The 20896-nt window shown below is 37.1% G+C and overlaps 1 protein-coding gene across 1 annotated transcript in view; it reads right to left on the minus strand.

The window, feature by feature from the left end:
• The window catches only part of ARID2 (AT-rich interaction domain 2), a 167990-nt gene that overhangs the window by 79283 nt on the left and 67811 nt on the right, over positions 1 to 20896 (minus strand). Inside the window, exons 4-6 of the mRNA XM_074942169.1 lie at positions 12320 to 12453; positions 11136 to 11354; positions 7525 to 7592 (exon numbers count right to left, since the gene is read on the minus strand). Of these exons, the coding sequence (XP_074798270.1) occupies positions 7525 to 7592; positions 11136 to 11354; positions 12320 to 12453 (421 nt within the window). The remainder of the gene's footprint in view (positions 1 to 7524; positions 7593 to 11135; positions 11355 to 12319; positions 12454 to 20896) is intronic.

Raw genomic sequence — 20896 nt, forward strand, 5'->3', positions numbered from 1 at the left:
GCCTAATTTAATGGTGTCCGGTTTACAAATTAATTCCAATTCAGCAGTCTCTCGTTGGGGTCTGTTTTTGAAGTTTTTTTGGTTGTAATATTGCGACTTTTAGGTCTGCAATCGAGTGACCAAAGAGATTGAAGTGTTCGCCGACTGGTTTTTGAACGTTATAATTCTTGATGTCTGATTTGTGTCCATTTATTCTTTTACGTAGAGACTGTCCGGTTTGGCCAATGTACATGGCAGAGAGGCATTGCTGGCACATATCACATTCGTAGACGTGCAGGTGAATGAGCCTCTGATAGTGTGGCTGATGTGATTAGGCCCTATGATGGTGTCCCCTGAATTGATATGTGGACGCAGTTGGCAACGGGCTTTGTTGCAAGGATAGGTTCCTTGAGTTAGTGTTTTTGTTGTGTGGTTGCTGGTGAGTATTTGCTTCAGGTTGGGGGGCTGTCTGTAAGCAAGGACTGGCCTTGTAAAAGAATAAAATTGTAAATGAAAGAATAAAATTGTCAGACACATAGAAGAACATAAATTGTTGCGCAAAAGTCAATATGGTTTCTGTAAAGGGAGATCATGTCTTACTAATCTAATAGAGTTTTTTGAGGGGGTCAACAAATATGTGGACAAGGGGGATCCAGTGGACACAGTGTACTTAGATTTCCAGAAAGCCTTTGACAAGGTCCCTCATCAAAGGCTCTTATGTAAGTTAAGTTGTCATGGGATAAAAGGGAAGATTCTTTCATGGATTGAGAACTGGTTAAAAGACAGGGAACAAAGGGTAGGAATAAATGGTAAATTCTCAGAATGGAGTGGGGTAATTAGTGGTGTTCCCCAAGGGTCAGTCCTAGGACCAATCCTATTCAACCTATTCATAAATGCTCTGGAGAAAGGGGTAAACAGCGAGGTGGCAAAGTTTGCAGATGTTACTAAACTGCTCAAGATAGTTAAGACCAAAGCAGACTGTGAAGAACTTCAAAAAGATCTCACAAAACTAAGTGACTGGGCAACAAAATGGCAAATGAATTTTAATGTGGATAAATGTAAGGTAATGCACATTGGAAAAAATAACCCCAATTATACATGATGGGGTTAATTTAGCTACAACTAATCAGGAGAAAGATCTTGGAGTCATCGTGGATAGTTTTCTGAAGATGTCCACGCAGTGTGCAGTGGCAGCCAAAAAAGCAAACGGGACATTAGGAATCATTTAAAAAGGGACAGAGAATAAGACGGAGAATATCTTATTGCCCTTATATAAATCCATGGTACACCCACATCTTGAATACTGCGCACAGATGTGGTCCCCTCATCTCAAAAAAGATATACTGACATTAGAAAAGTGCAACTAAAATGATTAGGGGTTTGGAACGGGTCCCATATGAGGAGAGATTAAAAAGGCTAGGACTTTTCAGCTTGGAAAAGAGGAGACTAAGAGGGAATACGATAGAGGTATATAAAATCATGAGTGGTGTGGAGAAAGTGAATAAGGAAAAGTTATTTACTTGTTCCCACAACAATGGTTCTCCCCAGCCCCCAGTGACAGCAGAGTGGCGCAGGAAAGTTACCCTTAATGGGGCAAGAAACAAAGCAACTCTGCCAAAGAACCTGTGGCAGCAAATTGCCCAGTATCTCCATGAGAGTTTCGTGGAGATCTCTGAGGCAGATTCCTGTGAAGTGAGGGAGTCAATCAACAGTCTGTTCTGCCGCTCAGATTAGGCATGTGGTGGTACATGCATCATGCAGACGCAAGCCTGCTTTCTGCAACCCTCCTGCCCCCAACAATTCCTTCAGTGGTACCCAAAATCAAAGCCACTTACCAGGGGCTTCCTCTCCTGTTTGCGCTTCACCAAGATCTGACAGCTGTGACTGGCTAGCCTCCTCCAGGGTAGAGAAGAGCTCCTGGCTGCATGCATCTCTGACCTCTGAGTCATCCTCTGCCTCTAGGTCCCCCTCCTCATGCAAGATTTCCTCCTCCTGGCTCGGTCCACTCTCAACTGGCATGTGAGCCACCGAAACCTCCACAGTGGACTTCGCAGTGGAGGTGGGGTCACCACCAAGTATTGCGTCCAGCTCTTTGTAGAACCGGCGGCTCGTGGGCGCAACACCATTGCGGCAATTTGCCTCCCGCGCCTTGTGGTACGCATTCCACAGCTCCTTCCCTTTGACCCCGCACTGCAGTGTGTCCCGGTTATAGCCCCTTTCTGTCATGCATCGTGAAATCTGTCCATAGGTATCATAATTCCTATGGCTGGAGCGCAGCTGGGACTGAACAGCCTCCTCTTCCCATATGCTGATGAGATCCAGCAGCTCGGCATTGCTTCAAACAGAGGATCGCCTGGTGCATGGAACAGGCATGGTCGCCTGGAAAGATGCGCTGAGACCACTGCGCGTGTCACCGAACAAACAGGAAGGGGACTTTCAAGGAATTTAAGGGGTGGTCACCTTAGGGCAGAGCAGTAGAGTTCAAACCAATGACCAGAGAGACGAGAACAGGTATTGTGGTACACCTACAGGAGGCCAATCGTAGCGCTGTAATTGACCAGGGTATCTACACTGGCACCATAGCGCTGCAGCCCCGGTGCAGAAAGATGTACACCTCTCGTTGGGGTGGTATTTTACCATGCTGCAACTGCGCAGTTTCTGCGCACTAAGTAGCTTGGCAGTGTGTACACCTCAGCTGTTAAACCGCAAAAAGCTGCTTTACTGCGCAGAAACTTGCCAGTGTAGATAAGGCCTTAGGCGTGAAATTAAACCTCTAAGAGAATGAAACGTCTATTGCAATCATCACTTTGAGCTAGAGGGGGCCCCTTTTAAAGAGCCTGAGACACTCAAGGAAGAGGGGTTTTGTCATGTTTAAAAGATGTGCGCAAAACCAGATTGCCTTGAATTTCACTTGTCAATGCAATATTCCCTTTTTGATGTTACTCTATTGGAAAGTGATGAAGAGGGTAAACATGCAAATTTCACTGGTAGGAAGGAAAGGAAGATGATCTTAGAATCATGCCAGAGACTTACTCCTTTAATTTCTCTAGTGTTTGTATTTTTAAAAACATGGAATAGGTGGTGTATCTTCAAATGCACATCTTCAACCTTAATTTGAAAGTCTTTGGAAAGGCCCAGAGAACTAAGCCAATTAGGAATGCAGGGTTACTGCTGTTGCCAGTGCTCTTGCAGTGATACCCAAAATCATAAGATGCTCTCACAGTGCCATAGCATTAGTTAGACTAACCGTCCAACAATATGCTCTTGGTTTCTTTAAAATATTCAGGCTAAAAGTCCCAAAGGAAGCACTCTCAGATTTAAAAAATGTATCTATCTAATGCAGTTGGGTAATTTGAAGTTATAGAAGCGTAGACTTTCTGCCCAGAGGTAAATCATCCTGGACTCTGTCATGAGGTATGGAACAAGAGGACTTGGCAATTTGTTCTCTCTGCAGAAGCTGACATCAATGACATCTTGGCATAGGCTTATTAAAAAATACTAAAACTCTAACACTTGGTACAATTGATGAGCTTTTTAAAAATTATTTTTAACCACAGTAGGTACTGAAGTTGAGGCAAAATATCAATACATTGCAGGAGCAGGGCAGCCGTAAGTAATGGGCAGTGCAATCTCAGCCTTTTGACAAGGATATCAAATAACATCAGCATTTTCTCCTGAAACAATATCATTTTCAAATCCAACTTTTTCACCAATTAGCCCCATGTTCCTGGAACTGCCAAAAAACATTTGGTGGTGACACAAAGGCATCATAACACTGTCATCGGGGGGCAATGATGAAGGACAAATTCATCCACACATTCCTCTTTATAATATGTATCTAATAAATCCCCCAATGCTGGCTAGAGGAAATATTAAGCACCCCAAGGAAAGATCAGAGCTGTCTCTTGAGGTCATTTAAGTGAAGGACAATTGGCAGTATGTCTCTCTGATGACTTCTTTAACGATGTTGCTACTATATAAAGGGCTTGTATCACTTCATACCAGGATACAGGTAAAGCCAAAGATGAAGGCTCCTAGCGTTCTCAGAATAAGGAGAACAGCTGAAGTACATAGCCTGAAAGAGGTCTGTCTGATTCTAAAAACCCCAGAATAAGGATGAAATTCACCTCAGTTGGGGCCTGAGCCAACCTTAAAGATGACACTTCAGAACCAAAGGAACATCTCTCTTAGATAAAGGAGGCTAGTGACAGACAACACTGGCTGTCAGGTCTAGTGAAACACTTTATTCTCCAGAACAGACTAAAGCAGGAGCGCCCTCTCAGAAGCTCAAGTGAGAGAGCCACAAAGGCACTAAGAGTCTTTCACCTGGACAGCCTATAAGAGCTGAGGCATCTGTTGTCAGAATAGAGGCATTAGGCACTCAAACTTATTAGGCATTTCACAACGTAGAATAATAGAATCATAGAAGATTAGGGTTGGAAGAGACCTCAGGAGGTCATCTAGTCCAACCCCCTGCTCACAGCAGGACCAACCCCACCTAAATCATCCCAGCCAGGGCTTTGTCAAGCCAGACCTTAAAAAGCTCTAAGGATGCAGAGATTCCACCACCTCACTAGGTAACCCATTCCAGTGCTTCACCACCCTCCTAGTGAAATAGTGTTTCCTAATATCCAACCTAGAGCTCCCCCACTGCAACTTGAGACCATTGCTCCTTGTTCTGTCATCTGCCACCACTGAGAACAGCCTAGCTCCATCCTCTTTGGAACCCCCCTTCAGGTATCAAATCCCCCCTCGTTCTTCTCTTCTGCAGACTAAATAAGCCCAGTTCCCTCAGTCTCTCCTCATAAGTCGTGCCCCAGACCTCTAATCATTTTTGTTGCCCTCCACTGGACTCTTTCCAATTTGTCCACATTCTTTCTGTAGTGGAGGGCTCAAAAGTGGATGCAATACTCCAAATGTGGCCTCACCAGTGCCAAATAGAGGAGAATAATCACTTCCCTAGATCTGCTGGCAATGCTCCTACTAATGCAGCCCAATATGCTGTTAGCCTTCTTGGCAACAAGGGCACACTGTTGACTCATATCCAGCTTCTTGTCCACTGTAATCCCCACTGTAAACTTCTGACTTTCATATCCAAGAACTCATTCAACTCTGACTTTTAGCTGGATCAATAAACTTCAAATGCTTCATAGCTTACACTGTTCTCAAGGAAAAGATGTCAGTACCTCAATATCAACCAGCTCCACCTATGCCAAGTCTCTGGCTCTAGGAGTGCTTGGAACTGAGCAATTTGCAAGACCTGATTTAAGAATCTTGGTCTTTGTCTAGATTAGGAAAAGAGGTTGAGATTAAATTGGGGTTAGCCACCACATTAGTACACAATGTGCATTACTTACTTACTTATTAACTGTCATTGTGGGAAACATGATAGGAGAAGTGAATGATGACCCTATCAAAATAAATATTTGCAACTGGCAGAACAAGTAATGGACAAACCAACATTTACAAAAGAAAACCTGAACAACAAGAGCAAGAAGAGAGCACAGATCTACATAAGCACCATTTTGCTAATTTTAAAAAAGTATAAGCAATCCAAAAAAGAAAAGAACAAGCATGCAACCTCCTGCTCTTGCCAACACAATACATTTGTTGTGAGTCAACAGAACAACAGGAGAATTGGGACGTTTAAAAATACCCTTAATTTTAAATTTTAAAATACCCTCATTTTATATACAGAAGCATAGCTGCTATATGAAATAAATAACTTCCTGTGGTGGGATCAACCAACTGCTTAAAATAAGATTCTATGAAAAAAAATAGACTATTGGAATATATAGTTATTTTTAGATGTAGTATTAGTTTATGGCATACCTTCAAAAGTGTTTTACAGTAGTGTGGTACTTATACACCATGTAACGTTTATAAATAGATCCTTGGAGCACATCCAAGTTTCTTATTAGTAAACCTTATTGCAACTATGTTGGTTCTACTTAACACCCAATTAAGAGAGTTTATTAAAACCATCTGTCTTCATATACTATAATTATTTAAGATGATGTAATTAACAAACATATAATAAATTATAATTCAATATAATTTCAAATGTTTATATATCTAGACATAGCATTTGATGTTGTTCTTCATTAACTATTACGCAGACTGCCTCAGTTTTAGGGGATAGCAAAACCAGAAAAGCTAGCAACTTTTGAATAAAAATTTCCAAGTATAATATTTCTGGACGTCTGTCTTACAGAAAAGGTGAACACAAAGACCACGAAGCACAATTTTTGACACTTAACCTTAGTATACTTTAATATACTTCCAAGTTCCAATCATAAAAAATAATGCTTATTTTCTTTATTCTCAATTTTATTCTTTTGGGAGAATCCATCTATTTGTATTTTAGCAATAATAAAAATTTAATGGGCATTACTGTTACCCAATTTGGCCCAACATCAAAGTTTTGTAAAAACTAGCTTAACACAATATACAAACATAAAAATTCCTCTGCCATGTTCGTAATGCAAACATTGCTGCATTCAGCTGAAGTATTAAAAAAAAAAAAAAACAAGAATTTGAGCAGAAACCAGACCATAAACTGAAGTGGAACTAACTAGTCTAATCGCCCCCCGCCGCCCATTTCTGTCACCTGGAAATAAACAGCAAATATGAGCAAAATAAACCATATTTTAAAATTCTTCCAATTTGAATAATACAAGTTATTTGAAACCTTCTTAAGGAAATCTGTTGTGTTATATTAACATGATAGGCTTCAGAGTAACAGCCGTCTTAGTCTGTATTCTCAAAAAGAAAAGGAGTACTTGTGGCACCTTAGAGACTAACCAATTTATTTGAGCATAAGCTTATGCTCAAATAAATTGGTTAGTCTCTAAGGTGCCGCAAGTACTCCTTTTCTTATTAACATGATAGAATCCCCTCAAGCAAACAATGAAATGTCAAATCCCTTTCAAATATACTATATTACACGCTACCAAGCGCCAAACAAATCTAGGACACAGAGGAAGTATTTACACATAATAGAAGTGTAGCCAGAAGTAATTTTGCTACATATTAATATAGCATACCATGCCCTCTAGTGGAAAAAAACAAAAATGTTGTGTGCAAACCTAGCTACTATAATGTAAACTCCTAATTGAATCAAAGTTGTCCAGAGCTTCCAGCATCCCTTAAACTTTCCCTAGGCTTCCAATGTTTCTGAATCACCAGCACATTTTCATAATCTATAATATTTCTTTGCTGATTCCAGTCCTTAATAACTCCAGCATTGTTTTCTCTTGCCAAATAAGTTAAAGGGCTTGATTAAAAAAATTCTATAATCTTTGTCTATTCTACAACCCACACTTCCTTTTTCTTAATGCTTTTCTTCCTTCTTACCCCCAAGTTTTATCACAAATATCCTTGATTTAGTATTCTACTGTATTTTCTTGAAAGCAATAAACTGGAAAGTAGTTCAAAGTCACATTCTGGAACAACTTATGTGGAAACCATTTTGATGCTTTAAGAGACTTAGACTTTGCTACTGGCAGTGCACAGTTAAAAACAGTTTCATAATTTCAAAATTACCTTAACAAAATCTCTATCAGTTTTCTCCTTCCATTCGTCTCCAAATACAGTAGAAAATGATCCTAAAGCTTTAAGCATAAAAAAAAACCATTAGTAAAAATGAGCTGAACATTTTCATTTGATTTTCTACCAACTGACAATGGAAATAAAGATTCAACAATACTATAGACCACTCAGAAGTTTTCTTTTTTCTTAGAGTAATTTTGCAGTAAGATGTAGTAAACCACTGTAATCGCTGTTGCAAAACACTCAACTGACTGCTGTTGCAGTACTACAGTTTATTAAGGCTCAAGAAAATATTTGAATGGTCTAAACTTTGTGTACCCTTGCCTTGTACCTTAGAGTCATGACATGCTTTTCTAGAATTTTTTTGACAAAAGTATGAAGTGGTTTCTTAGTTTTAAATCTCATGTCAGCAACTAGTTTTTGCTTGTACATGGTAAAGAGTAAAGATGTTCCCAGCTGTTTAGCATGGTACCTAGGCAAAACTTCTCTTGAAGCTTTCAAGAAGCCAACACAATGGCTAGACAACACTACCACTTACTAAAATATTAGTATTTTATATGGAAGCTTTATGGTAATTCCTGGCTGCTTTGGGGGAACCAGCAAGTAATATTACATCAAACTTTCTGGCCTATCACTCCTTGAAAGCAGCAAAGAGTAGTTCACAGGATTTCCCTTGACAGGAAAATAACTGTTTTGCATCTTGGAAGTCTGCGATTAGTGTCAATATGAAGCTGTATAAAACAGTATTTGGTTCACAGTATATTTTTATTGTGAAAAATTGTTACAATTTTCAGCTGAAAATTACGAAGCAGCATTTGACATCTTATAGAATCCAAGACCAAGGCTTCTACAGCATTTGGCATGCAAGGCCTAATTAAATATTTTGAGGATACAAACAAGTTCTTTAAAACAATCCTACTGATAAGATGGGAAACAAGGTTTTGTATTCCCATCATGTTCTTAGGTTACATAACAGAACTTAAACTTAAAATGAAACACTAATGTTAAAAAACTGAGACAGTACTCCTGAAAGAGAGAGGTTGTCCTAACACGTGCAAGATAAGAGTTATCTCAAACTTTTAAACTGGAATAAATCCTAAGAGGTTAACAAAATTGAAAAAATATAACTAGAAATGTTATATCACAAAAAAGAGAATTAACACAATTCACAAACTACGATGAAAACTATACATATGCTTAAATATTACTCTGATTAATAATAAACCTTGCACTATAGAGACATGAAATCTTCCGAAACCTCATAACTTTAAATAAAATTCACCAGCTATCACTTATTCACACTGGAAATTGTTGTCACAAAATTAAAATTAAAATATTTGTACAGAAACTTTAAATAGTTACAAACTTCTCATATTCAATCACTAAATCTAACAAATTCACCATTATTGTGCTGTGATAGTGCACAAATGCCACATTCAGGCTTTGAGCCCCATTTTTCAAGGTGCTGTAAAAACACACACAAAACCAGGATCTTTGGACCAATGAGTTTACAATCTAAAATGACAAAAAGATATGCAGACTTAAAATGATTCTTCAGAAATACCAAAATATTCCATCTCTGATCTGTCAGTGAGTAACAGATTACAGGATGGACAGCAGAAGCAGATACCTTTGTCTCAGGTGATCTGCATTAAGAGAGTTAGAACCTGAACAGATTTGGTAATGGCCAGTTGCAACAACTTGAGAAAATAAGTATTCCCTCTTTACTTGGGTAGGGAAATAGGACACATCTGTCTTTTGCATTGATCAGACCCTCATTGCTGGATGTATTAGACAGTAGGTGAAAGTAAAATGCTAGTGGAAGAAAAGAATATGTCTATTACAAATTTGCCTCTCTCCAGTACCAAAGATTATTCATTTGCTATTGTTAGCAATGGCCTAGAACTTTACCTCAAATACTTCTCAGCTGAGAAAGACCATAACAGAAAGAACAGCTAGTACAGGACACCTATGAAACAACCATATGTAAACACAGGTTTGACCTTCAAAAGTTAACAATGGAGGACTAGCCCTGAGTGTCCAAGAAGGCATGAAACAAAAGAACATTCAAACCTTGCTGAAGCACCTTTCTCATTTCTGTAAAAGCTACTTGAAGAAGGAATTGTCCTGACTCTCAGCAGAGTGACCATTCAAATTCAGAATCTAAGGATGGGCCTCTGGGAAGGACTAATTAGGGGACTAAAATTAACTTTAGCCACTCTTTAAACATTCCTTCCACTTGGGAGTCCTTGTGACTGGCCCAGATGCAGACAATGTATTGGGTCTGGTCAAATGTGAGGGACATCCTATTAAGAAAAAACACAGTAAAAGGACATGCACACAACCCAAAAAATCTGAAAGAGAAATTAGACCACCACTAATATATTATTGACATGAAAAACTTTGTACATACTACAAATGATTAAGGAAATAAAAAAGTTTATAATATTTTAAAAAATGAGTATATAATGTGTCTCACATGTACTCTTCCCCACAATTGAAGGAAAACAAGTAAAAAGATAGTAATTTTGATGCACTATTTTGCAAGAATATGTACATGCATGCATGCATGTGTGCACGTACACACACACACACACACAGTATCTATTATTAGGGGGATCCCAAAATATTATTTTGCTAAAGAATGCTCATTTGATGATTTATGTAGATAAAATTAACTTTGGAAAACATTACTATCTCTTGTTAGAGAAGCTTTGTACAGAACAAAAATTAAAATAGTGAATGATTCCTTTTTTCTGTAAACTAGGAGTTACATTTTATCTTATTGTCATTCAGTGAGATTACAGGATGGTTTGATCATATATTTGCTTACAAAAGGACATAAAGCAAGGAACAAGAAGGCCTAGCAGCCAACACACTGGTCAATCTACCCAGGAGAAATAATTCAGTATTGAAACAGTATTGAAATAATTTTGTGAAATACAACTTCTTAAAATACTAAAAATGCAAGCAGGCCAATTAAATATTTCTTAAATCCAGATTGAGATCATTTTAATGATATTGAGGTCTGATTTCTAAATGATTTCACTGTCATTAGGAACTAAAATAAATCTTTTTGTATCAGAATACAAACTCAGTGTGTCATTTCTGAGATGCTTCTTTCTATTTTTAATATGTAATTTACATTAAAATGCACATCTTTTACATATCTGCAAAGTCCTATGTATTCATCAGGAAAAAAAACAACACACAAGTCCGGACATCAGAGGCTAAATGGAAATCTAATGCTAAAAATGTATCACTTAACTCAAGTAATTTTAAAATACCACTGAAAACCCAATTCTTAAGTTTCACTAAATTAAACTGTTTAATGATAAAGTCTCTAAAACATATATATGTTCGCTGAATAAAAAGGTAATTTTCATATTCAAAGCCTGATGTGAAGCACAAATTATGAAATAATTAAAAAAGAAAAAACTAAGTATCAAGTTAATTTCTCTTCAGTAAATTATTTAAAATTTACTATAAATGAAGAATGATGATTATTCAAAACTGAAAGAAGCTACAAAAATATATTTGCACCTTTTCTGCTCAGGTATTAAAATGTTATATACAGTAAAAATAGAATTCAACTTAAAACTTACTGTCATCAAACACCCCAGCATTAGCGAGCAATAGAGTGATGATTTTAGGGTCCTTTTCAAGCTGCATGACATGCTTGCTTTCATTTGACAGAAGAGTGCACACATTAATAGCAAAGTCCACTTCATTTGGGAGTCCAGATAACAGTGAAAGCACCAATTTATTATAGTCATTCGGCGAATTAAAGTCCATAGACAGCCCATAGCTTTGACGAAGATAATCTAACCAAGACAAAAAAAAAAAAAGTGAGAACAACGTTTCTGAAGCCAAACTAATAAAATCAATATTCTGGCTGACACAGTAAGTAAAATAATAATAATTCTCTTAATTTAAATAATTTATGGCACTAAATCAACTTTTCCAACATTTCATTTGTTTTTTTCCCATCTTCTTTTGGTCCAGAACATTGACTCCATTCCCATCGGTTGTGGATCTTGCCAGTTAGTTATTCATTTCAGAATGAAACATTGCAATCTATGCTCTACTAGAGGAGAACCTTGAAAACCACTCAAACTTCAGCTAGGACAGAATGCAGTCCAATTATTTAGAGATACAACATTATTTATTTGTATTATCATAACACCTAAGACCCCAGGGCCTAACTGCATGAGGTGCTGGTGTACAATACAGAACAAAAAAAAGACAGTCCTGGCCCCAAAGAGCTTACAATCTAAGTGGACTGTATTGGCATCAAATTTGTGTCTGTGTTCCAGTCAAGATTTGCATTTTGATCTGAAGGGCCCCATATAGTATGGATTCTCTGGCCACATTATGGACCACCTGGCTCCTCAAGTTGTAAGCCAGAAACTGAGATCAGAAGAACCCAGATTTAAACATCTGTGAGCTGCAGGGAGACCACTATTGGTGAAAACTCTGAAATTTGCTCCTTTACTTGGCCCAATAGACCCTGAGTTTGTTGATTTTCAAAGAATATCACTTCAAGGCCTATCTGTTTACCCAAACTCTGGAGGCACTGGGGTTATTTATGGATTTGGAGGTTTTCTTGTTTTTTGTTTTGTTTTTTGGGTAACAGGAGAAAATATTTTATGTTAGATAATGATTTGACTGACATAAAGTGTTGATGTTTTTTAATAACACTGTAAATGCATTTAAGGACTGTCCCAGTTAAAACATGGAAAATTAAAATAAATATCACAACAATCTTTTGCTCAAGAATGTAATTTACCTGACACACTGTGTTGCTGGTAATTGTAGGAAGATGGAATTGCACCTATAGGAAGTTGTGGCTTTGGATTGCCTGGTTGTACCTCATCATCATCCTCCCCAAAATGATGTACTTTCTCGTACTTTTCTAGATAGCTGAAATTAAGAAAGCAAAGATTTTTAATATTTACCAACTAACTCCCCTGTCCTCTAAGAGTTGAACTGCTGAAGGAAACAGCAGCAACTGTAGAAAAAGAGGTTTAGTGAAAGCAACAGTTAAACTGTGGTATATAATACAAAACCATGAATCAGACTGACAAAAGGTGATACAGCCAGATAAGTGGAATCATGATTTAGATAAGAAATTTGTTTATATTTGCCAATAATACTCGTTGGCTAAAAGTTATAGTGTAACTAGCCACCTTGTAACTAAGCCCATTTTGTTTTTCTGTGGATCAGTTTTTGCTTTTGTTACCCGACATATTTTTGTATGTGCTTTTATTACTTGCAGGTAGAAGTACTTACAAATTACTACAAGAAATGTCATCAGAAATATTTTGCATAGTTTACCATTAGAAGCATAATATGGAGAAGAGTAGGCAACACAGACATAATCAACAGGCTACATGCATCCAATGAAGTGAGCTGTAGCTCACGAAAGCTTATGCTCAAATAAATTTGTTAGTCTCTAAGGTGCCACAAGTCCTCCTTTTCTTTTTGAGGTTAAAAGTAGTGGTTCATAAAGAGAATACTAAATACAACATGTGGACACTGAAAATGCTAAGACTCAGTAGCAACCTAAATGACACTATCGGAACTCCGTTAGAATCTCTCATGCAGTAACGCAGACAGAATGTGATATTTTATGAGGTGACAGGCTATGTCAAAAGGGATAGGAAAACAGAAACCATATGCACTAATGGCTGGATACATCAAACTGGTGGTAACAAGGCACACTGTTAATGTGTACCTTATTACATACAATAACTCCTTGCTTAACATTGTAGTTATGTTCTTGAAAAATGCGACTTCAAGCAAAACTATGTTAAATGAATCTAATTTCCCCATAAGAATTAATGTAAACAGGGGAAGGTGTTAGGTTCCAGGGAAATTTTTTTCTCCAGACAAAAGACATTAAAAAAGCATTTTCATAAAGAGACAGTAGGGTTTGTGTGTTTGATGGGAAGAGGTGATAGGGAGGGGGATTTGGGGCTTTGGGGGAAGGAGTGGAGTGGGGGGCGGGCCTGGAACAGAGCCAGGGGTTGAACACCCCCCAAGTATTTTGGAAAGAACAGCAAGAGGAGCAGCCAGACTATCCACCCTCTTTCTCCCTCTGACTCCAAAACCTCAACCAAGCTTCAGAATCATCATTGCTTATTACAGTATTAAATTGTTTGTTTAAAATTTGCGGGTACCTAAAAAATTTAGAATGGAGGTGCGGACCCCTTTGGAAATTCAACCTGTCATTTGCAAACCCCTGCCGCAGAAGTCTTAGACTGAAAACTGACTGAAAAGAATCAGCTATAAATGTTGCATATGCTCGGCACAGCATTTGACACAGCGAGAGAAAGGGCGCTAAACTGTGGGCTTCTATGTAATGACAACACTTCTGAGTTCTGACCTGCAGGTGGGGGTATGCAAATACTTTTGATTGATCAGAAAAACTGAATGCCTTTTCTGGGATCTGAAACTTTATTTTCATAGTCACTTTTCATGGACCCCTTAGACAGTCTGCGGACCAGATGAAAACCACTGGACTAATTTTAAGCATGAGACTATTTTCATTGACTTTAATGGGACTACTTCCATGCTTAGAATTAGAACGATGCTTAAATTCCTTGCCAAACCAGAGCCTAAAAGTCGTAAACATATCTTTAAATTTCAACCAAATATAATTTTCATAATAAAAAGCTTTATTAAAGGTTGAAATTAATCTCATAAGAGGAAGAAAATTAAGAGTTAAAAAGGGCTGTGAGTAGGTGTTGCATAAAACAATTATGATTAATCAGATGTACAGTACTTTGAACACATAAAGCACTATGTAAATGATAAGTATTATTAGATGACCCACTGCTGGGAAACCATCTTTATTACATAGGCTCCATATGGTGAGTTAAGGACCTAGCAGAAATCTTAACTATAACACTTTGCTTTTGCTGATTAGAATAAACTTATATTTAAATACAGTTGCTTCTATATTTCTTCAAAATAAAGATCCTCACTGATGCTATTTACCTTTTCATTTAATGTCTTGAAAAGAGCAGACCCCCAAAATTAGGAGTAACTGAATTTTCTTTCCACTTTACGTCAAATGTTAACATTTCCCTTCCCACAATCTTTAGGACTTAAATGTTCAGGTCTTCCCTTTCAGCTCATTTTCCTTCCGCTTCAGACTTCTTTCCCTCCCCTTGAGCCTTTTAATCAAAATATCAACCAAATACTATTTATAGCTTACATATGTCAAGAGGTGCTTTTTAGCATGTGCATTTTCAACAACGTGGCTCTGAGCAAAATGAAAAAATGACTGCAGCTCCTTTTTAAATAACTTCACTCTTTGCTGGAGTGATGGGACATTTAAAAAGACTAATACTTTACAAAAATCCACACAATTACATACTTTTTCAGTATTTCTTTTGGTAAAATACAATAAAAGGAAAGGAGATGCAACACAATAGAAGCTTTACTTTTCTTTATGATCAGCCACCATCAAAGTTCATTACTCCAATCACTTCCATTCCCTAGCAATAAGTTGTTATGCATCCTATACTGAATGTTGCATCGCTGGATGCATCAGGCAGGAAGAACACAAAGATTGGAAGGGACATTTTTTGTTTTCCAAGGCCTTGTTCAATTACAACTTTTAAACTATTTTCTGGTAATCTTTTTTAAATGGTTAATGCATTTTTTAAAGAGAATGTAACAACCAAGTCAAAGAACCATGTGCAAACCCTGCACAAGAGGTAGCCTTGAACAACATGTGGGATCAAATGGTCTAAAAGTAGTGGGGAGAGATGTACTAAATAACTATGCAAATTGGTTTTCCAGTAATACAAAAATTAACAGCATGGCATCAATAAATGAATGCAAAGTGGTTACTTCTAAATAAACAGTGGGATTTGGTACGTTCATTGCCGAGTGTACATGGCTAAAAAAGAGCACAAAGCTGTACTAGAATGGTTGACTTCAGACTGGCAGACAGGAAACAGTGTGATGAATCATGGGATACTTGCCCCATAATTCCACACATTCCAAAATATATCTGAACTGGTTTTCCACAGGAACTATTTAAATTCTCTAACATGGCTTTAAAACAAGGCTTGAGATGAATTAGATAAAGCATTAACTTCCAAATGTGAAAGCTAGGAATTCATGCTTTCATATGATCTGAAAAAAACCCTCATCTTTCCAGTCATATAAAGCATTCATTTCTAGCTCTGGGGTTTTGCAAGATATGTAAATTTAGATCATGTTCTGACTACCATCTTCTTTGAATCCCGAAATGATTTAGTGACCTCTAGCTGAAGAACCATTGGAGTTAGACACCAGTGCTTTATTTCATCTGCCAGTGTAAATTCCCAGGTTTCTGAGTTAGAGATTAGTATTTTATATTCAGATTAGGGCTGTCAAGATTAAAAAAAATTAATTATGATTAATCGCACTGTTAAACAATAATAGAATACAATTTATTTAAATATTTTTGGATGTTTACTACATTTTCAAATATATTAATTTCAATTACAACACAGAATACAAAGTGTACAGTGCTCACTTTATATTACAAATATTTGCACTGTAAAAAACAAAAAAATTGTATTTTTCAATTCAGCTCAACAAGTATTATAGTGCAATCTCTTTATCATGAAAGTTGAACTTACAAATGTAGAATTATGTAAAAAAAACCCCGCATTTAAAAATAAAACAAATGTAAAACTTTAGAGCCTACAAATCCACTCAGTCCTACTTCTTGGTCAGCCAGTCACTCAGACAAACAAGGTTGGTTACAATTTGCAGGAGATAATGCTGCCTGCTTCTTGTTTACAATGTCACCTGAAAGTGAGAACAGGCATTCGCATGGCACTGTTGTGGCCAGCATTGCAAGACATTTACGTGACAGAGGTGTTAAAGATTCATATGTCCCTTCATGCTTCAAACACCATTCCAGAGGACATGAGTCCATGATGATGATGTGTTCTGCTTGATAACAATCCAAAGCAGTGCGGACCGATGCATGTTCATTTTCATCCTCTGAGTATGATGTCACCAGCAGAAGGTTGACTTTCTTTTTTGGTGTTCAGGTTCTGTAGTTTCCGCATCAAAGCGTTGCTCTTTTAAGACTTCTGAACACATGCTCCACACATTGTCCCTCTCAAATTTTGGAAGGCACTTCAGATTCTTAAATCTTGGGTCGAGTGCTTTAGCTATCTTTAGAAATCTCACATCGGTACCCTCTTTGCGTTTTGTCAAATCTGCAGTGAAAGTGTTCTTAAAATGAACAACATGTGCTGAGTCATCATCCGAGACTACTATAACATGAAATATATGGAAGAAGGCGGGTTCAACAAAGCCAGAGACATACAATTCTCCCCCAAGGAATTCAGTCACAAATTTAATTAACGCATTTTTTTTTTTTAACGAGCGTCGTCAGCATGGAAGCATGTCCTCTAGAATGGTGGCTGAAGCATGAAGGGGCATAGGAATGTTTAGCATATCTGGCACGTTAATACTTTGAAATGCTGGCTACAAAAGGGCCATGCTAACACCTGTTCTCACTTTCTGATGACATAAATAAGAAGCGGGTAGCATTATTTACCATAAATGTAAACAAACTTGTTTGTCTTAGTGATTGGCCGAACAAGAAGTAGGACTGAGTGGACTTGTAGGCAATAAAGTTTTGCATTTTTTTGTTTTTGAGTGCAGTTATTGTAGTTATATAACAAAAAAAAAAGTCTACATTTGTAAATTGCACTTTCACAATAAAGTATTTCACTACAGTACTTATATGAGGTGAATTGAACAATACTATTTCTTTTGTTTATCATTTTTACAGTGCAAATATTTGTAATAAAAATAATAATATAAAGTAAGTAGTGTATACTTCGTATTCTGTGTTGTAATTGAAATCAATATATTTGAAAATGTAGAAAAACATCCAATAATATTTCATAAGTTTCAATTTGTATGCTACTGTTTAACAGTGCGATTAAAACCAAGATTAATCACGATTAATTTTGTTGAGCTAATCGTGTGAGTTAACTGTGATTAATCGATAGCCCTAATTTAGATACATTAATATTGCCTGCTAAAAATCACAAGGGGAAAAACTGTTGTATAGGTACCTAGATAGTGAATCAGCCTACATTTTTTTTTTAGAGACATTAAAGTATTTCCAGCCTTGGGTTCTGGATAAGTTAATAAGCAAATGTCAGTCCCTGGCAACTATTCTAATATTTTTTTCAATTAAAAAATATTGTTGGGCTCTAACTTTAAAAACCCAAAAGACAAAGAAAATCCAGTGCTATGGAAATTAGATTTCTTACTCAGCTTCATCAAACTCAACTCATCCACTTGCTTCCGAGAGCAAATTAAAAAAAACAAAATAACCAAAAAGCAAAACAAACAAACAAAAAATAAAATAAAACCAGGTCAGTAAGTTTGTATTAGTTTTTCCATCATTGTCACAATAAGGGAGAAAGGGTATATTAAAACCTGGCCTGTTAAAGACTGCTTTCACTCACAATATTGATAGCAAAGGAGACAAAATCAAGCCCTGATCCTGAAAACTCTTATGCACATGCTGAATTTTACTTCTATAAGGCCTCACACAAAGTGCACTGAAGTCAAGGAAATTTACCCCACTGATTTAGCATCAGGCTCATGAGTAGTCCCAATGGGACTAACCCAGTAATAAAATTTAGCCTGTGTTTTCAGGATCGGGGGACCAGACTTAACCTTACATTTCCTGATTTTTTGCTGGTTTGCCTCAAAAGCGTAGCACTATTTAAACATTTTTACTATTAAATATAACAATAATATTGCGTTGAAGAACATAAAATGCCTATTCAGAAGCCCACCCAGTAATAAGAGTAATGTGGCAGCTGTGGCCACAAGTTAAAGACAGAATCTAGGATCTGAGAAGGCAACTTAAAGCTACTCTTCCTACTCCTAGGTATAGTCTTCTGTGTTGTGTCTCCTGAGAGGTACAGAACAGAATTTAGTTTGTTGTCATCCATTTTTCAATTTGGAAGTAGATTAACATCTGTCTGGTCAATAGCAAAAGCCACACAACATACAAAGAGTACTGAAACATGGGAAACTTAAATACCTAATAATTTTTCAAAAGTGAGTAGGGATTTTTTTGGGTGCACAATCAGACACCTTTAAAGTTGCCTGATTTTTAGATGACAAGTGCTCAGTACTTTCTGAAAATCAGGTCTCCTTTAAAGGTATCTCAAGTTGGGCACCCAAAAATGAAGACACCAAAGTCACTGGTCACTTTTGAAAATTTAAAGCAAAATGTATTATGCAAATTTCTACTTAGACTGAACAGCAGAAATACAAATGATCTTTATTTTATTTTCAAATTATCACTGCAAAAACCTTAATTTTTTAATTAGCAACAAAACCTTTAAAAAGTGTACTTTTATTTACAAAAGACAAATTATACTTTAACATTTCTGAAAGAAAAAAGTTTGCAACCTGATTTTTAGTTTTATAATGTTATGTTACTAAAATAGGTTATAGTTTTTATCAAAATTATGAGAAAATTAGCTTTATGAAAGTGACTAATATTTTTGCCTATTTAGACTACATATTTCAATAACATAAAGCAACTTTTTATTTTATCAGAAAGTGTAAATAAAACTTGGGTTAAGAAATTTGAAAAACAGTTAACAGGAAGAAGTCTAGATAGTATATGAGCCAGTTGCATATGGAATTTACCAAGAATGGTGGCCATGAATAGGTATGTACCGTTCTCAAGCTGTGGTCTGTGGTGCTGTGTGAAACTGTTTCTCTCACAATACCATATACAACTGTATCTCTATAGGTTTTTTGTACTACACCCACCAGCTTTTTATCTGAGTAAAACATGTCAGTCTTCAGTCGTCTTGCTATTTGTAGGCCTACTCCAAGACTTCAAGCTTTCATTTAGATTTTTTTTGGACCAACTAAATCAGGACACGAAAAGTTGATTATATGCCTACTACTAACCAAGAGCTTATACAACAGATGAGGAAGTCCCAACTAGAGATGTCTAGGCCAACACTAGTGAAAATCCCAGCTTCCTTCCTCTTATCTTTACTTTCAGCTACCAAGAAAAGAAAAAGACTTAAAATTCTTATCAGAGTGCTGCACCCGAGTCCTTCCTGAAACTCTCTTTTTCTTACCAGCCTGTATCTAGCATACGTCTGAAAATATTAAGTAGCACCCTCCCCTTCACCTCTGTTGGAAGAGGGGAGGCGCTCACACTCTCTCTTCCCACCTTCCACTGCTCCCTACTTATTGTCCTGTCCCAGTAGCTACCTGATTATCTGGAGGGAAGGGGGAAACTTCTCAGTGAGGTATGGATTTCACACTATTCAGTCTTCTGGCTGCTGTGCATGTGTTGACGGAAGTGGAAATCACTGTATGCCTTTCCTAGCTTCTGAGCCTCATTTTTGAGCCTACTCCCACGTATATGGCTCCAAGCTACTCCCTTGCGAGTAGCCCCAAGTCCTGCCCCTGCTGCTGCTCATAATTTTGCTTAGTAGCAACCGAGTGAAAATGACGTTTGCTAACATGTAACTGAAGTTCTTTGTCATAAGTCTCTGTATATTTCCACTTGTAGCATATGTACCTTGATCCCACAAGTGGGAACATGCAGAGACCACTTGAAGTGGGATGATTCTTGTCAGTTTCAATGTTGCCCACATGATTTTGAACAGGAACACTGAAGCTGACCAGACTTGTTAGTTTTTCTCTGCAATTACTTAATAATGCAATGAACAGCAGGAGAAGCACGAGAGCAGTCTGTCTGCAGACTCAGGAAGACTGCACTGTCAATTCACATTTAGTTCATACTTAAGTTATTTTATCAACCCAGAAAGGCTAGAAACTTTCTTTTTTCTTAATGAAAGCTTAAATTCTGTAAAAATGTATGGCTTAGCTCACTTCCTCCAATCTCGCCATGGTCAAAGAAAGTTTCTTGCTATTGGCAATTAGTTTTCAAAATCTCAACGCAACTGAAATTTTTTGCATTCCACACGTCTGCTTCATGGCTTTGTTGGATGTTTCTGTGGTGAAAATTCAACTCTGATCAAAATTTGCAAACAGCATCAAATCTAGAGGAGATAACACACTTGTGGTATGAGAGGAAAAAATCAAAGGTCTATATGACCTTGAAAGAACTTGAGCACTGACAACTACAAAAAACAAGGGAGATTTGGGACTATAGGAAAAACTGTAAGGACCTACACCTATGGATAGGTAATAAACAACACATACACAAAAATGTGGGAGAGTAATGAAGTACACGGCTTCACCCATAATATTAAAAGCTTAATTTACTTCTTGTCTAATTAAAACTAGTCTAGAATTACTTCACCATGTAACCAAGCAGTAT

This window comes from Natator depressus, chromosome 1, assembly GCF_965152275.1.
Source record: "Natator depressus isolate rNatDep1 chromosome 1, rNatDep2.hap1, whole genome shotgun sequence".
Lineage (NCBI taxonomy): Eukaryota > Metazoa > Chordata > Testudines > Cheloniidae > Natator > Natator depressus.